Raw genomic sequence first — 21,569 nt, 5'->3', positions numbered from 1 at the left:
TGTTCAGTTTGCTTACCCACTGTTTTTTTTCAGGTTTGCACTTGCTGCTGTTCAATATTCAGTATATTAACACCTAATCTGTACTAATGCTTTGTCTTTCAACACACCATTAACATATTGTTTGCCTTTGCTCCGTGACCTTTTGGCCAGCTACGTGGCCTGGTCCAATCTAGACCTCCTTTGTTATCTCTTGCTCCACCCCCACCTCACTTGCTTATAACCTGTGACTTTTCTAATATTTGTCAGTTCCGAAGAAGGGTCACTGACCCGAAACGTTAACTCTGCTTCTCTTTTCACAGATGCTGCCAGACCTGCTGAGTGATTCCAGCATTTCTTGTTTTTATTTCAGATTTCCAGCATCCGCAGTATTTTGCTTTTATTATCCAGTACAAGGCTGTGTGTATAGAGGTCATGAGCTGTACGCTTTCTGGGTAGGTCACACATTGTTCAATTGGGGATTTTTATCATCTATAACTAACCACAAGAATACATTCTATGCCTTGCTAACCCTGAACACCAGTCTGTTAGTCTTGGGACCATGGACGTCAGAGATAAATGCTTGTAACATTAATTTCTTGATAATGGGTGGTGGAAACTGGTGCAAGGTTCATCAAGATAATGTAGTGAGAGAAAGGCATAAGAATGACAATTCTACTGCAAGGTTAGAAATGAAGAGACAGGAGGGTGAACTCAACATTGTGATGTACACCTGCTGCAGCAAACATACTTTGTAATTTGTGTGTTGGCTCAGAGTATATAACTCTGGGCTTTTAAATAAATTGCATGTGTTTGACTATCAAAGAACTCATTATTGGCATATAGGCAATAAAGTATCAGTTGTATAACCCAACACTAACATGCTGGTACAGCACTGACCCAGAGTAGAAACCTGGGGAACTGGACCTGGGAAAGTACACAATATAGGCATTGGTGAGACCACATCCTTGAGTACTGTGTACAGTACTGGTCTCCTTATTTAAAAAGGAGGATATAAATGCATTGGAGGCTGTACAGAGAAAGTTTACCAGACAAAAGAATTGGAATGGGTGGCCTGTCTTACGAGGAAAGATTGAACAGGTTAGGCTTGTATCAGCTGGAGTTTAGAAGAGTAAGAGGCGACTTGATTGAAACATAGAAGATCCTGAGGGGTCTTGACAGGGTGGATGTGGAAAGGATGTTTCCCCTTGTGGGAGAATCTAGAACCAAGGGTCACTGTTTAAAAACAAAGGGGTCGCCCATTTAAGACAGATGAGGAGAAATTTTCTTAGAGGGTTGAGAGTCTTTGGAATTCTCTTCCTCAAAAGGCAGTGGAAGCAGAGTCTTTGAATATTTTTAAGGCAGAGGTAGATAGATTCTTGATAAGCAAGGGGGTGGAAGGTTATCGGGGGTAGGTGGAAATGTGGAGTAATCAGTTCAGCCAAGAACTTATTGAATGGTGGAGCAGGCTCGAGGGGTCGAGTGGCCTACTCCTGCTCCTAATTTGTATGTTCGTATAGAATTGAAGTGATTAGAGTTCTTAGAAAGTTTAACTACTGGAGCCAACATGCTGAGTCTACAGGTTCCATTTTAAACACAATCCTCAATGGAATGAAACATCGTCTCAAAAGTAAAAGAAAAGGGATAACCTACAATCACAAGGAAAAAGCCCAACGGTAAGTGAGGCAGAATCATGCAGTTACCTATTCATTTCAAGAGTGCTGATGCGGGCAGACAGATCTTCCAGACGATTGATTTGCTTATGACACTGGGTGCAGTAAAACTCCAGCATCTCTTCCCCAATGACACTTTGTAAAGTTGAAGTGAAATGATCACTGGAAAATCAGAAGCATCATTTGGGAAATTAGAGAAATTATTTATCACAAGGACACAATTCAGAAAAAGTGATTGGAATGCAGATTTTACATGGTAAAGGTTTCAGTAGGAGTGTGCAATTTGTTGAGGCGAGTGGTTATAAGAGACAGACAGACAGAGAGTCATTTTCCCCACTTCCTGGGCCCACCAAAAGCTACTTAAACATTTTTCTTTATAGAAACAGTAATTAAAACACATCCAACTCTGCACTAGGAAGGGAATTTTCAAGAATCAGAGTCCCTCTATGGCTGAAAGATATCCAAAGATCAGATTCTGTCACACAGACTGCACACTTCAGAACTGACTTCCAGCATCAGGAACAATGAAGTTTTCACCAGTCAAAACTCAAAGCTAACTGGATCATGAGGATGAGTTGCCCGCAAGGAGTCAGTGAACTCAGGTTTCTCAATGATTTGGTCCTTTCCCCAGCAGAGGCCCGGCAAGATTCACCAGCGCTGACCTTACCTGGGAGAGAGCAGCAACGAGTGATTAAAGTGGCTGTTGATAGTTGTGCTTCCGTCCTGACACAGACTGCTGGATGCAAAGTCAATCTCATTGCTCTCTCCATAATCTTCAAAGTGCTCCTCAGTGCTAAGGAGAGAAATGTTTGAGCTCATAGAGAAGTTATGCTGATGGGTCCTAGAAACAGGAAATATACCAGAAAGAGAGACTAAGTAACAAGAAAATTAAAACATTTGCAAGGTAATGCTAAGTACCCACTTTTGGAAGTAGTTTTCCTCATTCTTTGAGATTACTGGTGTGACTCATTCACTTTTTGGGCACTATCCCATTGAAAAAATTGAACCCGAGGGCACGCTATCTTCATTTGCCCACTGTATAAAATGCCTGAGTTATTCATTTAGACCAACAACATATAGATCAACACCATAAAGGAAGTGTTGCAGTGAATAAGCACACAGCAGAGGCTCATCAGGACAGAGTAACGAGTGAGGGTCTGGCTATCAGCTTGTTCGACACATGCAGGCTGAAAGTCAGAACAAGGAATATTGGAGGTAGGCAATATTAGAATTTCTATTTGTTCAACTCCCCTAAAACTAACAGGCGAACATAGTCAGACCAGCTTTAAGCACCTCATCATGAAGTATCTGCAGTATAGTGCTTTTGTTAGTGGACTAGTAATCCAGCCAACCAGGATTCAAATTCCACCATGACAGTTTGAGAATTTTAAAAAATTGGAAGTAAAAACTGGGATCAGAAAAGTGATTGTGATAAAAACCCAATGGTTCACTAATGTCTTTTAGGCAAGGAAACTTGCTGTCCTTACCCAGTCTGGCTTATGTGACTCCAGCCCACTGCAATGCAATTGATTAACTGCCCTCTCTGAATTGGCATAACAAGCCACTCAATACATAGAATATACAGCACAGAAACAGGCCATTCAGCCCAACTAGTCTGTGTTGGTATTTAGACTCCACATGACTCTCCTCCAATTACATCCATCTCAGCCTTCATATCTTCCCATCGCCTTTTCTCTCAGTTACTCATCCAGTTTCCTTTTGCAAGCATCTAAGTTATCTGCCACAACCATTTCCTGTGGTGGTGAATTCCACAGGCTAAACAATCAGTTAAGAAATTTCTCACTTTCCTTTTGGATTTATTGATAACTTTCTTGTATTTATGGCCCCTAGTTTTAGATTTTCCCACAAGTGGAAACATTCCACATCCTATTCATAAATGATCTCAGGTTCCCTCCAAGTTTTCTCCTTTCTAAAGGAAAAAGCCCCAACCTGTTCAATCTTTGCTGACAGCTGTAATCTCTCAGTTCTGGCACTATCCTCATAAATCTCTTGAATTTTCCCCAGTGCTTTTCTGTCCTTCTTATAGTATGGAGACCAAAAGTGTGCAGTGTGGGCTGACCAGGGCCCTCTACAAGTTTAAGATAACTTCACTAGTTTTAAATTCTATAACTCTTGAAATAAATACCTGTGTTTTCTTAGCATTTTTAGTTGCTTTTCTGACCAGTGATGCAGTTATTAAACTGGATTTGTTCATCTGTATCCCTCGGCTCTTCTACCCCATCCAGTTTCCCATTTAAGGTGCAGGTGCAGTTTCTGTCTTTTTCATTAATGGATAAATGTGACGTGAGGCACTGAAAAGTTAATTTGCCACTTAACTGACCTGTCCACAAGTTGACTCAAACTAGTTATGAACGCTGGACTTTGTAACAAGATTACGTTTTAAAAACTGATTCTATCAAACTTTTAAAAATCAAAGTCAGGTGATTTCAAACCCACTCTGCTTAGCAAGCAGCCAGATATCTTGGTTACCAGGACAACAGAGAACACAGATCAAAGACTTTTTTGAAAGCCAGAGACTGCAGGGATTAACTATGAAGAATAATGGGTTTCATGCTCCCAAACTTGCGATTCTGAGGATGCAAATGTACCAGGCAGCTGTTAACACCTGGGAACAGTGAAAGGCCACGCAGTCAGAGTTTTGCAGCATAGAAACAGGCCCTTCGGCCCAACGCGCCTGTGCTGGCCATCAAGCACCCGTCCAATCTAATCCCATTTTCCCACACTTGGCCCGTAGCCTTATATGCTATGACGTTTCAAGTGGTCATCTAGATACTTCTTAAATGTTGTGAGGGTTCCTGCCCCTACCACCCCTTCAGGCAGTGTGTTCCAGATTCCAACCATCCTCTGGGTGAAAACATTTTTCCTCAACTCCCTTCTAAACCTCCTGCCCCCTTACCTTAAATCTATGCCCCCTGGTTATTTCCCTCTGCTCAGGGAAAAAGATTCTTCCTATTGATCCCATCAATGCCCCTCAATTTTGTATACCTCAATCATATCCCCCCCTCAGCCTTCTCCATTCCAAGGAAAACAACCCCAGCCTATCCAGTCTCTCTTCATAGCTGAAATGCTCCAGCCCAGGCAACATCCTGGTGAATCTCCTCTGCACCCTCTCCAGTGCAATCACATCCTTCCTATAGTGTGGTGACCAAAACTGTACACAGTACTCCAGCTGTGGCCTAACTAGCATTTTATACAGCTCCATCATAACCTCCCTGCGCTTATATTCTATGCCTCGGCTAATAAAGTCAAGTATCCCATATGCCTTCCTAACCACCTTATCTACCTGTACTGCTGCGTTCAGTGATCTATAGACAAGTACACCAAAGACCCTCTGAACTCCCTAGGGTTCACCATCCATTGTATATTCCTTTGTCCTGTTAGACCTCCCAAAGTGCATCACCTCACACTTCTCAGGATTAAATTCCATCTGCCATTGCTCTGCCCATCTATATCGTCCTGTAGTCTAAGGCTTTCCTCCTCACTATTTATGACACCAATTTTCGTGTCATCTGCGAACTTAATGATTATACCTCCTATATTCACGACTAAAATCATTAATGTACACTACAAACAGTAAAGGTCCCAGCACCGCTCCCTGGTAACTCACTGGTCACAGGTTTCCAATCGCAAAAACAACCCTTGACCATCACCACTTAGTGGCCTCCTGCCACTAAGCCAATTTTGGATCCAATTTGCCCTGGATCCCATGGGCTCTTACCTTCTTGACCAATCACCTATGCGGGGCCTTATCAAAAGCCTTACTGAAGTCCATGTAGACTACAGCAACTGCTTTACCCTCATCTACACATCTAGTCACTTCCTCGTAAAAAAAATCAACTTTGTTAGACATTATCTCCCCCTGACAAAGCCAAGCTGACTATCCCTGCCTCTCCAAGTGGAGATTAATCCTGTCTCAACTTTTTCCAATAATTTCCCTTCCACTGATCATAGATAGATCATAGAGTGATACAGCACTGAAACAGGCCCTTCGGCCCACCGAGTCTGTGCCGACCAACAACCACCCATTTATACTAATCCTACATTAATCCCATATTCCCTACCACATCCCCACTATTCTCCTACCACCTACCTGCACTAGGGGCAATTTACAATGGCCAATTTACCCATCAAGCTACAAGTCTTTAGCTGTGGGAGGAAACTGGAGCACCCGGCGGAAACCCACGCGGTCACAGGGAGAACTTACAAACTCCGCACAGGCGGTACCCAGAACCGAACCCAGGTCACTGCAGCTGTGAGGCTGCAGTGCTAACCACTGTGCCGCCCCAATGATGTTAGACTCACTGGCCTATAATTACCTGGTTTATCCCTGCTACCCTTGAATAATGGTACCTCATTCGCTGTCCTCCAGTACCTCTCCCATGGCCAGAGAGGATTTGAAAATTTGTGTCAGAGCCCCTGCTATCTCCTCCCTTGCCTCACTTAACAGCCTGGGATACATCTCATCCAGGCCTGGGGATTTATCCACCTTTAAGCCCGCTAATACAGCCAATACTTCCTCCTTTTTAATGCTAATTCGATCAAGTATATCACAATCCCTCTCCCTGATCACTCCACCTACATCACCCCTCTCCCTAGAAAGCACAGATGGAAAGTAACATTCAAAACCTCACCTATGTCCTCCAGTTCCACACACAGATTGCCTCTTTGATCCCTAATGGGCTCCACATTTTCCCTGGTTATCCTCGTTCCCTTAACACACTTATAAAATGCCTTGGGATTTTCCTTTATCTTGTCTGCCAGTGATTTTTCATGCCCCCTCTTCGCTCTCCTAATTACTTGAAGTACCCCGCTACACTTCCTATACTCCTCTTGGGCCTCCGCTGTTTTCAGCCCTCTGAAGCTGCCATAAGGCTCCTTTTTGTCCCCTTATCCAACCCTCTAGCCCCAGGTGGCTGAACTGAAACAAGCCTTCTGGACTTCAGTGCCAGATAAATATGAACAGATTTTCCGGAAGCGAGAGAGGGGGGAGCACGAGACGGAGCGAGCGCGAGAGAGAGAGGGGATCACGAGAGCGAGAGAAAGAGGAAAAAAAAAAAAGAGACCTGCTCTCAGAAGCCTGGTAACAGCAAAAATGCTGCAAAAACTTGAACCGGTTTTGAAAATGGACATTCGTGGAGAAGTAAAAGCCCAATAGAATCACCAGGGGAGAGACATTCAGGTAAAGTGCTCAGAAAAGTGAGCGAAGAGGACATCGATTTTGGAAATGTCTGGGCTATCGAACCCATCGTTACTGGGAGGAGTTTGGGACTTTCAACCACAAAGATCTTGCCAAAGAGGACTGTGTAATGTATAAGTGTGGTATGAGGTTTACAAGTGTTTTAAGAAGAAAATACCTTTGTAATTTGGGGCATCAACTACTCAAAGTACTATTTAGTTAATGGGGATTTCTTTTAGTTTAATTCATGTAATAGAAGTCTGAAACTGTGAAATCTTGTTGGGTAATTCTTTAAATTGATCTTGAGGTTCATTTTTTTCAACATTTACAGTCTCACTGAGGTCATAACATTGGTGTCAAGGAGGAGAGGTTCAGGGATTCTTCATTACAGTAAATAGCTCAGGTAGAGAGCCAAAGGTTGCAGTATTAGAGAATGGATAATGCAGAGATGGAAATGAGAGGCCTGGCTATGTATCAGAGGAAGGTACCCAGGTCTTAAATGCAACTACCAAATGTATACTCTACAAAATCAGTGGTTGACCTCTTTTGGAGGGAATACATTACCAGCTCTGGAAACGAGATCATTAGTTTTGGTTACAGGATGTTCTGGTTAATTATAGCTTGCATTTTGTACAATGTGTGCTAGCCGACCATGATTTTTCAGATTACTTCTTATTAAACCCCGTAGCAAGGACGGCTATTGACAAAGACAGCCAGGTTTGATAGAACAATGAAACTTCCCTTTTATTGGAGGCAGCAGAGTCAATCATTTATAGCACAGAAGGCAGCTATTTAGGAAGTTCCTCACCACCCCTAAATGAACAGGGGAACACATGATCGACTGTTTAAGAGGTAAAATGGTCCAGGATAAAACTGATCTCATCCCAGGAACCCAATACAAACTTTGCTTCAACACAAAAACAAAATACTGCAAATGTGAAATTAAAAATAAAAGATGCTGGAAATACTGAACAGGTTTGGCAGCATCTGTGGAGACAGAAACACAGCCAACGTTTCAGTTCAGTGAGCTTTCATCTGAACTGGGAAAAGTCAGAAGTGTAATAGGTTTTGGGGTGGGGAGAATGGTTTCTGCTTTGCAGAACACTGTTCAGTTCCCAAGCTTCCAGTGGCCTGTCATTTTAATTCTTCACCTCGTACCATACTCTGACCTTTGTCCTTGGCCTGCTAGTGTTCCAATGAAGCTCAACACAAGCTCAAGGAACAGCAGCTCATCCTTCAACTGTGCATTTTACAACCTTCCTGACTCAGTTCAACAATCATAACCTCTGCCCCCATTTTGTCTCATTTTTCTTTGTTGGTTTGCTTTTTCCTCACACTTCTCTCATTCCCTTTACTTTGCATTTGGATGGCAGCTATTCAAGGACTATTAGGATGGGCAACAAATGCTGGTCTTGCCAGCGACGCTCACACCCATGAAAGAATAATTAAAAAAAGAGTACAAAAACAAGAAATGCTGGATTCACTCAGCAGGTCTGGCAGCATCTGTGGAAAGAGAAGCAGAGTTAACGTTTCGGGTCAGTGACCCTTCTTCGGAACTGACCCGAAACGTTAACTCTGCTTCTCTTTCCACAGATGCTGCCAGACCTGCTGAGTGAATCCAGCATTTCTTGTTTTTGTTTCAGATTTCCAGCATCCGCAGTATTTTGCTTTTAATTAAAAAAAGAGTACCCTGCCATTCACCCCTCCAGACATCCTTTGTTTCTTTACTGGTGCCATTACCACTCCCTTTGGCCTTGCACCATGAAACCTTTTGTCAGTTAATCTCTCCCGTCTTCCACTATCAAAGACCTTCCCTTTTGTCGTTGTTCACTCCCCCCTCCCCCCCCCCCCCCCGCCCCTTTCACTGGCTCAAAACCCATTATATTTCTAACGTTTCCCAGTTCTGATGAAACGGTCACAGATGTGAAACATTAGCTGTTTTGCTCTCCACAGATGCTGCCAGACCAGAGTATTTCTGGCATTTTCTTATTAATTACAACTTTAATTTAGTTGTTACACTGCTTCAGACCTCCGGAGGCTGGCGAGTCTGGCCATTCTGGGCCAGAATAGGATCTCTTCCACTTTTTAGCTTGATCTTTCCTACAAACCCATAAGGAACGTGCAATGCCAGTGACTCCTGTACACAGGATGCATGCAGTGCTGCATGCAACTATCAAAGGCTTCACTTACTTGAACTCACTTTTTGCCATCTGCACAAACATCCCTTTCCACCTTACTCCATCCTCACTGCCAGTTGCAGCACAACAGACAGCAGATCCCCTTCTCCTCCTCACTCCTCGCAACCCCCCCACCCCACTGCAGAGAGTTTATTTGCCCAATTGTGCTCGGACTGAATGCACTTAAAATATAAATGGGATATTTTTATGATTCACCAATACAATTTTAAAAAAAAACGCGTCCTCTCTTCTGGCCACTCTAGTGGATTAAACTAATCTCTTTTGGGTAAAAGTTTGTAAGATAAGTAGGTATAAGGCACCACCCTATTCGGCAGTCTACGTTTTAACAATTTTATTTGATACCTCACAAAAAACAATGGAATTTGCCAAGTTACTGGTGCACTGCATCCAACATGGAATTGGGTTCAGCTCCAGATTGAAGTCAACACACCTTTTGACTTGTGTGTGCCACTTCCTTCTCCCTCCATGTCCAGATACACAGATCACTGGCAATGTGGAGCCCTTTCATACCCACAGAAAACAGTTGTATATTTCACTAAACTGTTTTCATAACCAACAGCAGTTCCAGCCCTTCAGTCTAGGCTAGGATCAAAACATAGGTACCAGAGATAAAAATTATATTATAGCACCAAATATAGAGAACAACCAGGGGGTTAGTGTTGACGAACAGAAGTGAGGGGACAGGTCCCAAGCTATCCAACAGTACAGTTACAACACGACTTACTTCATTTTCCCATTAAACAGGACACTATTTTCTGGATCTTCAAGTGTATCTGTGAACTCTGAATTCAGTGTGCCATCTATAGCACTGTCTGTCTCCAACTCATCGTGTGTTCCATGGTGAACAAGTGTGCCCGTGTCCTCGTCTGTGAATGTCTCACACTCACTGTAGGTGCTCTCAGAGCCCATGTAAGCGCTGTCTGTCACCTCGTTAGTCTGAAAATGGAACAAGGTGGCATGTTAGTCCACTGATCTTTGTGTTCTGAAGTTTAAGATCACCTAGGCAAAATAAAGTGCATCACACCAGAACACAGGAAGAGAGAGACAGTAACAAGAGTTTGAGACACTGTAAGGCAAGTCCATACGACCATACAAAATTAGGAGCAGAAGTAGGCCATTCAGCCTGCTCTGCCATTTAATAAGATCATGGCTGATCTGTTTCTGTCACGAATTCCACACTCCCATCTACCCCCGATAATCTTTGACTCCCTTGCCTAACAAGAATCTTTCTACCTACGAGGAACAAACGTTTCTAATCAGCCTGATTTAAGTGTAGTTTAAACTCAGGCAAATGGCAATTTGTGATCACAAAAAGGTGATCTTACACTGGGAGGGTCATCTACTGAAACAGCAAGCAGGGAAAACAAGTAGCTGTTACTTGACAGGACACAGCACCTGGTTCCAAAATCAATAAGGAAGCACAGGCAGTGATGTGCCTACCATTGGACAGATATATTAGCCCACTGATTCATTAAATAGCTGTCAACAATACCAGGCCAACTAGCTTGCAAGCTAATGAGGCTGAAATTAACTCCCAACCTGTGAAACAAACAATATGGATGTCAGGACCGACCATCATGGCCACAGACCTGTTCATTTCACCCAGACGCTCAAATCTGGTCCTTGTACAAACAGGACTTGGCTATTCTAAAACATTTTCCTCAGGAGCAGGTTACCATACTCAATCTCCCTCATGTCAAGTCTTCCCTGTTGCTATGGGTTGATTTATTTATTTATTTAGAGATGCAGCACTGTAATAGGCCCTTCGGCCCACCGAGTCTGTGCCGACCAACAACCACCCATTTATACTAATCCTACACTAATCCCATATTCCTACCAGATCCCCACCTGTCCCTATATTCCCCTACCACCTACCCATACCAGGGGCAATTTATAATGGCCAATTTACCCATCAGCCTGCAAGTCTTTGGCTGTGGAAGGAAACCGGAGCACCCGGCAAAAACCCACGCAGACACAGGGAGAACTTGCAAACTTCACACAGGAAGTACCCAGAATTGAACCCGGGTCACTGGAGCTGTGAGGCTGCAGTGCTAACCACTGCGCCACGTTTGCAGCAAGGTTCCTTCAAAAGAGCATTCAAATGCAAGGTCACAACCTGGCCATTCAATTGTTGATAGGTCAACACGCTCAACATTACACATATCTATAAGTTAACCCCATGAAATCGGCTCACATCACACAAGGGTTATACTCCAAGCTCCAGTCTGCAACGATACTGGATGGAACATGCCAAAAATCATTCTCCAGATGCCACCTTACACCTCCCACTAGCCACCCAACTTTGGGTCATGGCTGCGTTGAATGGCAGCCAGGATTTGGGATTCTGCTATCTACCTACCTATCTACCGTTGCCATAGCTACAGTATAACTCTCCATCCCACCAATCAAATACCTCCCTCCCCACCAGGTACCACTGTATGAAGATTAGCTGCATCACAATCCCAGTATTACACAAACACCCAGCTGGGGTGCTGTGACCACATGAGGTGGAAAGCTGCTCTCTTTTACTCTTTACAAGCTAGTTATGTCCTGCATTATGGACAAGTTCAATGAAATACTTATCAGCAGGACAATACTTGCTCAGCATCCCCTGCCAATAAAGGTCTTATTACAATTTAGTGTTTTGTATTGTGATTATATCGAAGGGGTTTTATTTCTGATCAGATCACTGTACTCCTGAATGCTTTAATAATCTGAGCCACTGGTTCAAAGTATCTCCTGCCACAAGATTGATCCAGGAGGATATCATGGACTTGATGGGATAGCAGCTGGGATACAATTAGCTCCCAGTTTGCTGAAACCGATCCAAAGTCTACACCCTATAATACCCGAATGGAAAAAAAGGAGTTTAAAAAAAACTACTTATTTTCTCAGTTTTTGAATTCCTGTCTGCAGCCACGTCAAAGCAAAATGAACAGATGAGAAAACCTCCATAATGGATCTTTTCAACAATGTTATAAGCAGTGATCACCAGAGCTGGCGGGCAGCCACAAAGGCGGGGCTAAAGTGTGGCGAGGTGAAGAGACTTAGCAGTTGGCAGGAAAAAAAAAGAGACAGAAGTGCAAGGAGAGAGCCAACTGTGTAACAGCCCCGACAACCAATTTTATCTGCAGCACCTGTGGAAGAGTCTGTCATTCTAGAATTGGCCTTTATAGCCACTCCAGGCGCTGCTTCACAAACCACTGACCACCTCCAGGCGCGTAGCCATTGTCTCTCGAGATAAGGAGGCCAAAAGAAAAAAGCAGTCACAGGGTGTAATTGGAGCAGACCTTTCATTTCCTCTCGTCACATTGAAACACTGCACTCCATTGTTATACAGGTTTGATAGTCAGTGGGAGAGACAGGTTAAATAGCATCCCATATGCAGCAATTTTCTCCCCCATCCCCCCCAGACACTCCCTGGCCTTGGGCATCTTGCTCAAGTAGCCATTCAACATGGTCTGATCCTGTCCTCAGCCACAATCCCACACAAGCTTCTTTAGGCAACCGAAGCAGGAACCCAGCTGAATTCTTCCCTCAGTCTAGTCCTCACCTCTGCGGAGGTCTGCACAGACTAGGGCCCACAGTGCAGTCACAGTAATGTTTCAGTATGAAGACTGGAGCTGTTACATGGCTACAAGAGACAGGTGATGCTTAATGGCTGCATATAAAATGCCAATGTAGCCGTTAAGCAGTATGAAATTTCACACTGAAACCTGATGGCTTCTCAGCAAGGAGCTCATATGCATCCAGCCCAAAAGACAGCAACAGGAATCACAGGCAGCTGAATATCAGCACTAGAACAGGGAGATAATCCTGTGAACCATTCACAGCACACCCCATGAATAGGAGTGCCATAATTTTGAGTTGTCACAATCCTTTAACCACACACACTGATCTGCAACTCAGTGAGCTCTGCTGGCCAGAGACTCCAAACAGAAGTGTAGTGTAGACGAAGCTACTGGTTTTATTACAGCTGATTAATTTAAACCTCTCAGTTGAGTGGCACATTGTCAAATACAGGTTTTTACCAAGTGCTATCCTACCAGAGATTTAGCAGTTTCACTGAATGCTGATCGGTTTTATTATATTGCCTTCATTTTAGCCAAGCCCATCAAGGAGGCCAGACCCACCCCCTCATCACAATCATTGTCAAACAGCCACAAAGCTACATTGTCAGTAGGGATGGGTTCAGTTTGGCATGGTCTTAGAATGCCAATGAATCGCCTGAAGCAGAGTGTATTTTGCACATCCTCATTATACTGCATAACTGGTGTTCTTGGGTGGACCTTACACCCAAAACTGGATCCTCAATTCAATCAGCATCCCCTCGAGCTGGTTCCAAGCCTGCAGTGTACAGTGTAGAACATAGAGGACAACGAGATGCTGTATCAAACCCGGTCTGCGGCAGCTAAACTAAAAGCCAATCCTTGGACGTAACTCCAGCGTTTTCAGTGCTGTTAATCTTCCGTTCATCAAATGACGAGCATTCAAACATTTCAATTCCAATGAACTACCATGATTAACTTTCAACCAAAGAAATTGCAATCAGAAAATGGACAAAAATTAAAATTACCTCAAACAAATTTGTGGAATTCCACAACATGCCAACAGAAGTGCTCCACATTGACAGCTCAGTCAGACAAAGTTCTCACTAGTGTTTCAACAAAGCACAACATTGGGTTTGTGAACTTAGTACTGTATGCACTTGCACTGTGAAAAATATCCAGTATGCATTAGAGATCCTGTCTGCCCAAATGGAGTTGATAAGTAACAATAAATCCAGGCTCCCTCCCACTATCGCCCCAAACCCAAACTCTAACGTCCTTCCCCTGTGGCTCCACATGTTCCAACCAGAAATCCATCTCCTGCTCCCTTCGAAGCTGTTCCCATGAAACTGCCAACCACCCAACTTCCCTTTCTGGTCCCCATTGTAATCGGCTCACTCTCCACCTCCCTCTCAAAACCATCATCACACCCTTCTTCCAAAAATAACCTAATTTTAACTTCTTTTTCCTCACTAATTATCACACCATCACCAACATCCCCTCATCTTCCAAAGTCCTTGAACATTGTCACTTCCCAGATCAGTGTCCATTACAGCCCGCACTTATAAATAGGTGGATAGTTGGAGCTTGGCTGGATGTGGGAAAATGTTTAACGTATGACGGGAGAAAAGCAAGAGTAAAAGTAAAAAAAAAAAACTGGGAGGAGCAGTCCCAAAAGACAGATTCAGGAAAGCAGGCTTCACAATGGTTTCCCCATTTCAAAAACTGGGAAATATTCAGCTGCAGTGGCCCTTGACTACAACACTGGATGCGGGTTTGGGATGCTCGTGTTTTTCTTTAACAAGAATGACACCTGTGGTTAGAAGGCTGGGTTTTACAGTCCAGCCAGCCCCTGTCTAAACAAAGCAATACATCAGGAAGTACAAAACTAATGATTGCATCTAGTGTTAAATCCACTTTCAGCATAACAGGAACTAAAGCCCAGGAAAGAGTTACATGAAATATGAGCAGCATTGCTCTAGGCACCAAGTTCAGGGTGAATTGGTAGTTCAGAGCTGCGAGATATAACATTGATAAGAAAAGATAATAACACAGCACGTGTGTTTGAATTTGGCCACAATCATTGCTCATGTGGAAATGTAGTAATGTTTGGATGGGCAGCTTCTGAAATCAACATAACCTCCCCATCTCCCAGTGAGGGGAGGTACAGTCACACAATGTCACTTTGCCTGTTTAACAGGTAACGGGCCGTGAGGGTTAGTACATCCTCTAATTCTACACTTTTCAAAGTTCTCAATTTGTGAAATGATGCAATATTCTGGTGCATATTTATGCAAATCAGACATTTGTATAGCTTTATTTCAGTTTATATCTTTTTTCCAGGAACACAGGTCACATTAGGGCACAATCCCAATTGGCATAAAGACTAAAGATAATCCCACAGTCTACGGTCACCATATAGGAGGTACAGCAGGCTGATCATCTGAAACACTCCAACTTTGTTCTTTTTGTTACATCATCTGAAACCCTGGATGCATTACAGCATTGTGAATTCACCTAGCTACCTTGTGCCCTGGAACCTCGAGACAGGTCGTCTCTTTAAACTTATGGTTTACACCGTCAGAGGATGAAGAGTTCAGTTTCTGAACTGGTTCCAGGAAGACTGGACAGTGGCTCCAAGTTGGGCTTCATTTTATTTTGCTCTCCTCAGGCCTTAACTTCCCTTCTAGGCTTTAGGCGCACACCAAAGCCCAGTGCACACAAAACAAAACAAAAAAAAGTGGCATGAAGGGAGAGGATGGTGGTGAAGACAAGGTGGTATGCACACTGGATGGGAGGCAAAGAATACATCATGTGAGGGCAATGAGCCACCAGGGTTTTTTTAAAAATTGCCTCTACTTAGCATCTCAAAGCACTTTACAGCCAATGAAGTACTTTTGAAGGGCAGTCACTGTTTTAACATTGGATTGTGCCAGCCAATTTGCACCATTGCAAGATCCCACAAAACAGCAAGGAACCCTAAAAGGATACAAGTGGAGATTGGTGGGGTGGGGGTGGGTGTGACGAGAGGATGCATAGTAGGGTACTGAAACTGCCACACCACCTAATGGGGGAAGGAGGGAAAGCAATGAAAAAGCAGGGCACAGGAAGAGGGGGGAGCAAATGGGATGCAGAAATGTGAACAGTGAAGGAAGAGTAGAGAGTGAATAGGGTACAATGAAAGAGGTACTTGGGCATCAAGATGGTCAGTAAGAAAAAGGTCAACATATCAGATGATCAAGGCAGAGGCAAGAAGCAAGGGAACAGAGGAAGGGGCAGAATTGGCCAGTTAGAGAGTAGCCATAGGAGAGAGATGCTCACAGGCCAGTTGTCTGACTTGTCAGATGTACAAGGGAACTTATGCGTGGATGCAGAAGGTGTGCGCAGGGTTCTTAATGAGTTTTTTGTCTCTGTCTTCATAAAGGAGGGGGTTGATGTAGATACCGTCCGAGTCATAAAGCACAGAAACAGGCCCTTCGGCCCATCGTGTCTGTGCCAGCCATCAAGCACCTACCTATTCTAATCCCATTTTCCAGCACTTGGCCTGCAGCCTTGTATGCTACGGCGTTTCAAGTGCTCATCTAAATACTTCTTAAATGTTGTGAGGGTTCCTGCCTCTACCACCTCTTCAGGCAGTGTGTTCCAGATTCCAACCACCCTCTGGGTGAATTTTATTCCCCTCAAATCCTCTCTAAACCTTCTGCCCCTTTCCTTAAATAGGGCTTTAAACTAAACAGTGGAGTTGAGTGGAAGTGCGGGGAGGGTTCAGTTGCATGGAAAAATAGGAAGTTAAAAGGAGAAGGTAGGAGTGCAGGTTAGTGGTGAGGCTGATTTATTTTCTGGTAATAAAGGTAGGGACAGAATGCGTGATCATATTGCACCAAGGAATTATACAAGAGTAGGGAAATTTAATAGAACAAACTTTAAGACTTTGTAGCTGAATGCATGAAGCATTCGGAAATGAGTTAACAGCATAAATGGAGACGAATGGGTATGATTTAGTGGCGATTACTGAGACGTGGTTACAGGGAAACCAGGTTTGGGAATTGAATATCCAAGGATACTCAGTATTTCGGAAGGAAAAGGAGGTGGTTTAGCTTTGTTAGTAAAAGGAAGAGATCAGTGCTGTAGTGAGAAATGATATAGGCACTGGAGATCAAGGTGTAGAATCAGTCTGGGTAGAAATAAAAAATAGCAAGGGAACGAAGTCCCTAGTGGGAGTAATCTATAGGTCCCCAAACAGCAGTTCTGCAGTGGGGCACAGTATAAACCAGGAAATACTGGGGGCTTGTAAGAAAGATACAGCAATAATCATGGGTGATTTTAATATGCATATAGACTGGATTAATCATATTGGCAAGGGTAGCCTCGAGGGAGAGTTCATTGAATGTATTAGAGATTGTTTTTTGAAGCAATATGTTGTGGAACCAACCAGGGAACAGGCTATTCTAGATTTGGTGTTGTGCAATGAGGTGGGATTAATAAATGATCTCATAGTTAAGGATCCTCTAGGGAAAAGTGATCATAACATGCTAGAATTTCAAATTCAGTTTGAGGGAGAGAAGCTGGAGTCCCACACGAGCGCTCTGGAATGAAACAAAAGTAATTATATAGGCATGAGGACACATTTGGCCCTAGTGGACTGGGCAGGAAGACTACAAGGTAGGACAGTTGACGAGCAGTGGCAGATGTTTAAGGAGATAATCAATTTATTCCAACTTCCAGAGAGGAAGATTCTAAGAGGTGGAAAAAACATCCATGGCTAAGCAAGGAATTTAAGGATAACAAAGACAAAAACTAAGGCATACCATATTGCAAAGGCCAGTGGCAGGCTGGAAGATTGGGAAACCTTTAAAGATCAAAGGGTTACTAAAAAAGTAATAAGAGCAAAGGTAAATCATGAAAGAAAACTAGCACAAAATATAAAAACGGATAGCAAAAGCTCCTATAAGTATATAAAAGGGAAGAGAGTAGCTAAAGTGAATGTTGGTCCTTTGGAGGATGAGACATGGGAGTTAATAGAAGGGAACACAGAAATGGCAGACACACAATCAGTATTTTGCTTCAGTTTTCACGGTGGAGGACACTAGTACCATCCCAATAGTATCAGGTAATGCAGAGGTTATAAAAAAAAAAGGAGGAACTTAGAACAATCATCACTAGGGAAAAAGTACTGAGCAAATTATTGGGGTTGAAGGAAGACAAGTCCTCAGGGCCTGATGGCCTACATCCTAGGGTCTTAAAAGGAAGTGGCAGCAGAGAGATAGTGGATCCATTATTTATAATATTCCAAAATTCTCTGGATACGGGAAAGGTTCCAGTGGATTGAAAAAAATGCTAATGTAACACCCTTATTCAAAAAGGGAGGGAGGCAGAAAGTAGGAAACTATAGACCAGTTAGTTTAACATCTGTCGTTGGGAAATTGTTAGAATCCATTATTAAGGAAGTAATAACAGGACATTTAGAAAGTCAAAATGTATTCCATCAGAGTCAGCATGGTTTTATGAAGGGTAAATCGCGTTTGACTAATTTGCTAGAGTTCTTCGAAGATGTAACAAGCAAAGTGGATAATGGGGATCCTGTAGATGTAGTTTATCTGGACTTCCAGAAGGCATTTGATAAGGTGCTGCAGAAAAGGTTAATACACAAGGTAAGATCACATGGGGTTAGGGGCAATTTATTAGCTTGGATAGAGGATTGTCTAACCAACAGAAAACAGAGAGTTGGGATAAATGGGTCTTTTTCTGGTTGGCAAGATGTAACTAGTGGGGTGCCACAGGGTTCGGGCCTTTGGCCCCAACTATTTACAACCTATATGAATGACCTGGATGCAGGGATAGAAGGTACTATAGCCAAATTTGCAGATGACACTAAAATAGGTGGGATAGTAAGTTGCAATAAAGAAATCTACAAATGGATATGGATAGATTAGATAAATGGGCCAAAATTTGGCCGATGGATTTTAACGTGGATAAGTGTAAAGTTATCCATTTTGGTCGGAAGAATAGAAAGGCAAATTATCGAAATGGAGAGAAACTTCAGAGTGCTTCGGTGCAGAGGGATCTGGGTGTCCTCGTGCATGAATCGCAGAAAAATATGCAGGTACAGCAGGTGATAAGGAAGGCAAATGGAATTTTGGCATTAATCGCTAAAGGAAGAGAGTATAAGGAAGTGTTGCTGCAACCGTACAAGGCATTAGTGAGACCACAACTGGAGTATTGCGTAGAGTTTTGGTCTCCTTACTTGAGGAGGGATGTAGTTGCATTGGAGGCAATTCAGAGGAGGTTCACTAGATTGATTCCAGAGATGGGGGGCTTGTCTTATTAAGATAGATGGAGCAGTTTAGGCCTTTATTGTCTAGAGTTTAGAAGAATGAGAGGAGATCTAATTGAGGTATATAAGATGATTAAGGGGATTGACAAAGTGGACAGAGAGGATGTTTCCTCTTGTGGGGCAATCTAGAACGAGAGGTCAGTTTTAGGATAAGGGGTAGCAGATTTAAAACAGAGATGAGGAGAAATTACTTCTCGCAAAGGGTCGTGAATCTGTGGAATTCACTACCCCAGAGTGCGGTGGATGTCGGGACATTGGGTACATTTGAGGAGATAGACAGATTTTTAATTAGAAATGGGTTGAAGGGTTATGGAGACTGGGGCAGAGATGAGATCAGCCATGATTGTATTGAATGGCGGAGCAGGCTCGAGGGGCTGAATTGCCTGCTCCTAGTTCTTATGTTCTAAATCTATGCCTCCTGGTTATTGACCCCTCCGCTAAGGGAAAATGTTTCTTCCTATCTAATCTATCAATGCCCCTCAATTTTGTGTACCTCAAGCAACGCACCAAGGCTCCCTAGACAGCACTTTCCAAACCCGCGACCTCTACCAACTAGAAGGACAAGGGCAGCAAATGCATGGGACCACCACCTGCAAGTTCCCCTCCAAGTCACACACCATCCTGACTTGGAACTATATCGCCATTCCTTCAATGCCACTGGGTCAAAATCCTGGAACTTCCTTCCTAACAGCACTGAGTGTACCTACCTCACATGGACTGCAGCTGTTCAAGAAGGCAGCTCACCACCACCTTCTCAAGAGCAATTAGGGATGGGACAATAAATACTGGCCTGGCCAGCGACACCCACATCCTATGAATGAATAAAAAAAAAATCATGTCCCCCCCTCAGCCTTATCTGCTTGTCAAAGAGGAAGAGTGTGAAATATTAGATACGATAAGCATAATGAGATGGGAAGTACTAGAGGGTCTGACATCTTTTATGCCAATTGGGATTGTGCCCTAATGTGATAAATCACCAGGGCCAGACAGATTGCATCCCAGGTTGTTAAAGGAAGCCAGGAAGGCGGGTGCTCTGAGAATCATCTTTAAATCCTCACTATATACAGGAGAGGTACCAGATGATTGGAGGTCTGTGAACATTGTACCATTGTTTAAAAAGGGTGCGAAGGATAGGCCAAATAATTATAAGCCAGTCAGGCTGACCTCGATGGTGCGTAAATTGTTAGAATCTATTCTGAGAGACAGGATTTATATGCATTTGGAAAGGCAAGGTCTGATTCGGAATAGTCAGCATGGCTTTGTGTGTGGGAAATCATGTCTCACGAATTTGATTGAGTTTTTTTGAGGTGACCAAGAGGATTGACGAGGGCAGGGCAGTGGATGTTGTCTACATGGACTTTAGCAAGGCCTTTGACAAGGTCCCGCATGGTAGGCTGGTCCGGAAGGATCGAACACATGGGATCCAGGGTGAGCTAGCCAACTGGATACAAAATTGGCTTGGTGATAGGAGGCAGAGGGTGGTAGTGGAGGGTTGTTTTTCAGATTGGAGGCCGGTGACCAGCGGTGTGCCGCAGGGATCGGTGCTGGGCCCTCTGTTGTTTGTCATATCTATTAATGACTTGGATATGAATATAAGGGGCATGATTAGTAAGTTTGCAGATGACACCAAAATTGGTGGTATAGTGGACAGTGTAGAAGGTTGTTTAAGGTTACAACAGGATATAGATCAACTGGGAAAGTGGGCAAGGGATTGACAAATGGAATTTAACACAGACAAGTGTGAAGTGATGCATTTTGGAAAGTTAAACCAGGGCAGGACATATACAGTGAATGGCAGGGCCCTGGGGAGTGTTGTTGAGCAGAGACACCTTGGGGTGCAAGTACATAGTTCCCTGAAAGTGGCAACACAGGTAGACAGGGTGGTGAAGGTAGCGTATGGCATGCTTGCCTTCATCAGCCAGGGCATTGAGTACAAGAATTGGGATGTCATGTTACAGTTGTACATAATGTTGGTTAGGCCACATTTGGAGTACTGTATGCAGTTCTAGTCGCCACACTACAGGAAAGATGTGATTAAGCTAGAGAGGGTGCAGAAAAGATTCACAAAGATGTTGCCTAGTTTGGAGGGCTTGAGTTATAAAGAGAGATTGGATTGGCTGGGTCTGTTTTCCCTGGAGCAAAGGAGGCTGAGAGTGGACATGATAGAGGTATATAAAATTATGAGAGGCATAGATAGGGTAGATAGCCAGAGTCTGTGTCCCATGGTCGGGGTGATTAAAACGAGAGGGCATAGATTTAAGGTGAGAGGGAGGAGGTTTAAAGGGGATCAAAGGGGTAAATTTTTCACACAAAGAATAGTGGGTATCTGGAATGAGCTGCCAGAGGAGGTGGTGGAGGCAGGAACATTAGCAACATTTAAGAGGCATCTGGACAGGTACTTGAATGAGAAATGCATAGAGGGATATGAAATTAATGCAGGCAGGTGGGATTAGTATAGATAGGCATTATGGTCGGCATGGACGAAGTGGCCTGAAGGGCCTGTTTCTCTGCTGTATGACTATGACTCCAAGTATGAGGTAATGCATTTGGGGAGGGCATATAAAACGAGGAAATACATAATAAACAGGAGGATATGAGGGGTAGAAGAAGTGAAAGACCTTGGTGTGCATGTCCACAGGTCCC

The 21,569-nt window shown here is 43.5% G+C and overlaps 1 protein-coding gene across 5 annotated transcripts in view; it reads right to left on the bottom strand.

Annotated features, from left to right (window-relative positions):
• Positions 1–21,569, bottom strand: part of rab11fip3 (RAB11 family interacting protein 3 (class II)) — a 116,159-nt gene that overhangs the window by 19,764 nt on the left and 74,826 nt on the right. For 4 of the 5 annotated variants that reach the window (XM_068056712.1, XM_068056710.1, XM_068056714.1 and 1 more), the window contains 3 exons: positions 9,769–9,980; positions 2,317–2,490; positions 1,680–1,811 (listed from right to left, as the gene is read on the bottom strand). In XM_068056712.1, the coding sequence (XP_067912813.1) occupies positions 1,680–1,811; positions 2,317–2,490; positions 9,769–9,980 (518 nt within the window). The remainder of the gene's footprint in view (positions 1–1,679; positions 1,812–2,316; positions 2,491–9,768; positions 9,981–21,569) is intronic. The other variant, XM_068056711.1, reaches the window with a different exon arrangement.

The sequence above is a fragment of the Heterodontus francisci genome, chromosome 24, assembly GCF_036365525.1.
Source record: "Heterodontus francisci isolate sHetFra1 chromosome 24, sHetFra1.hap1, whole genome shotgun sequence".
Taxonomy (NCBI): domain Eukaryota; kingdom Metazoa; phylum Chordata; class Chondrichthyes; order Heterodontiformes; family Heterodontidae; genus Heterodontus; species Heterodontus francisci.
Note: the sequence above shows the minus strand (reverse complement) of the source record. Positions and strands in the feature narration are given on the sequence as shown.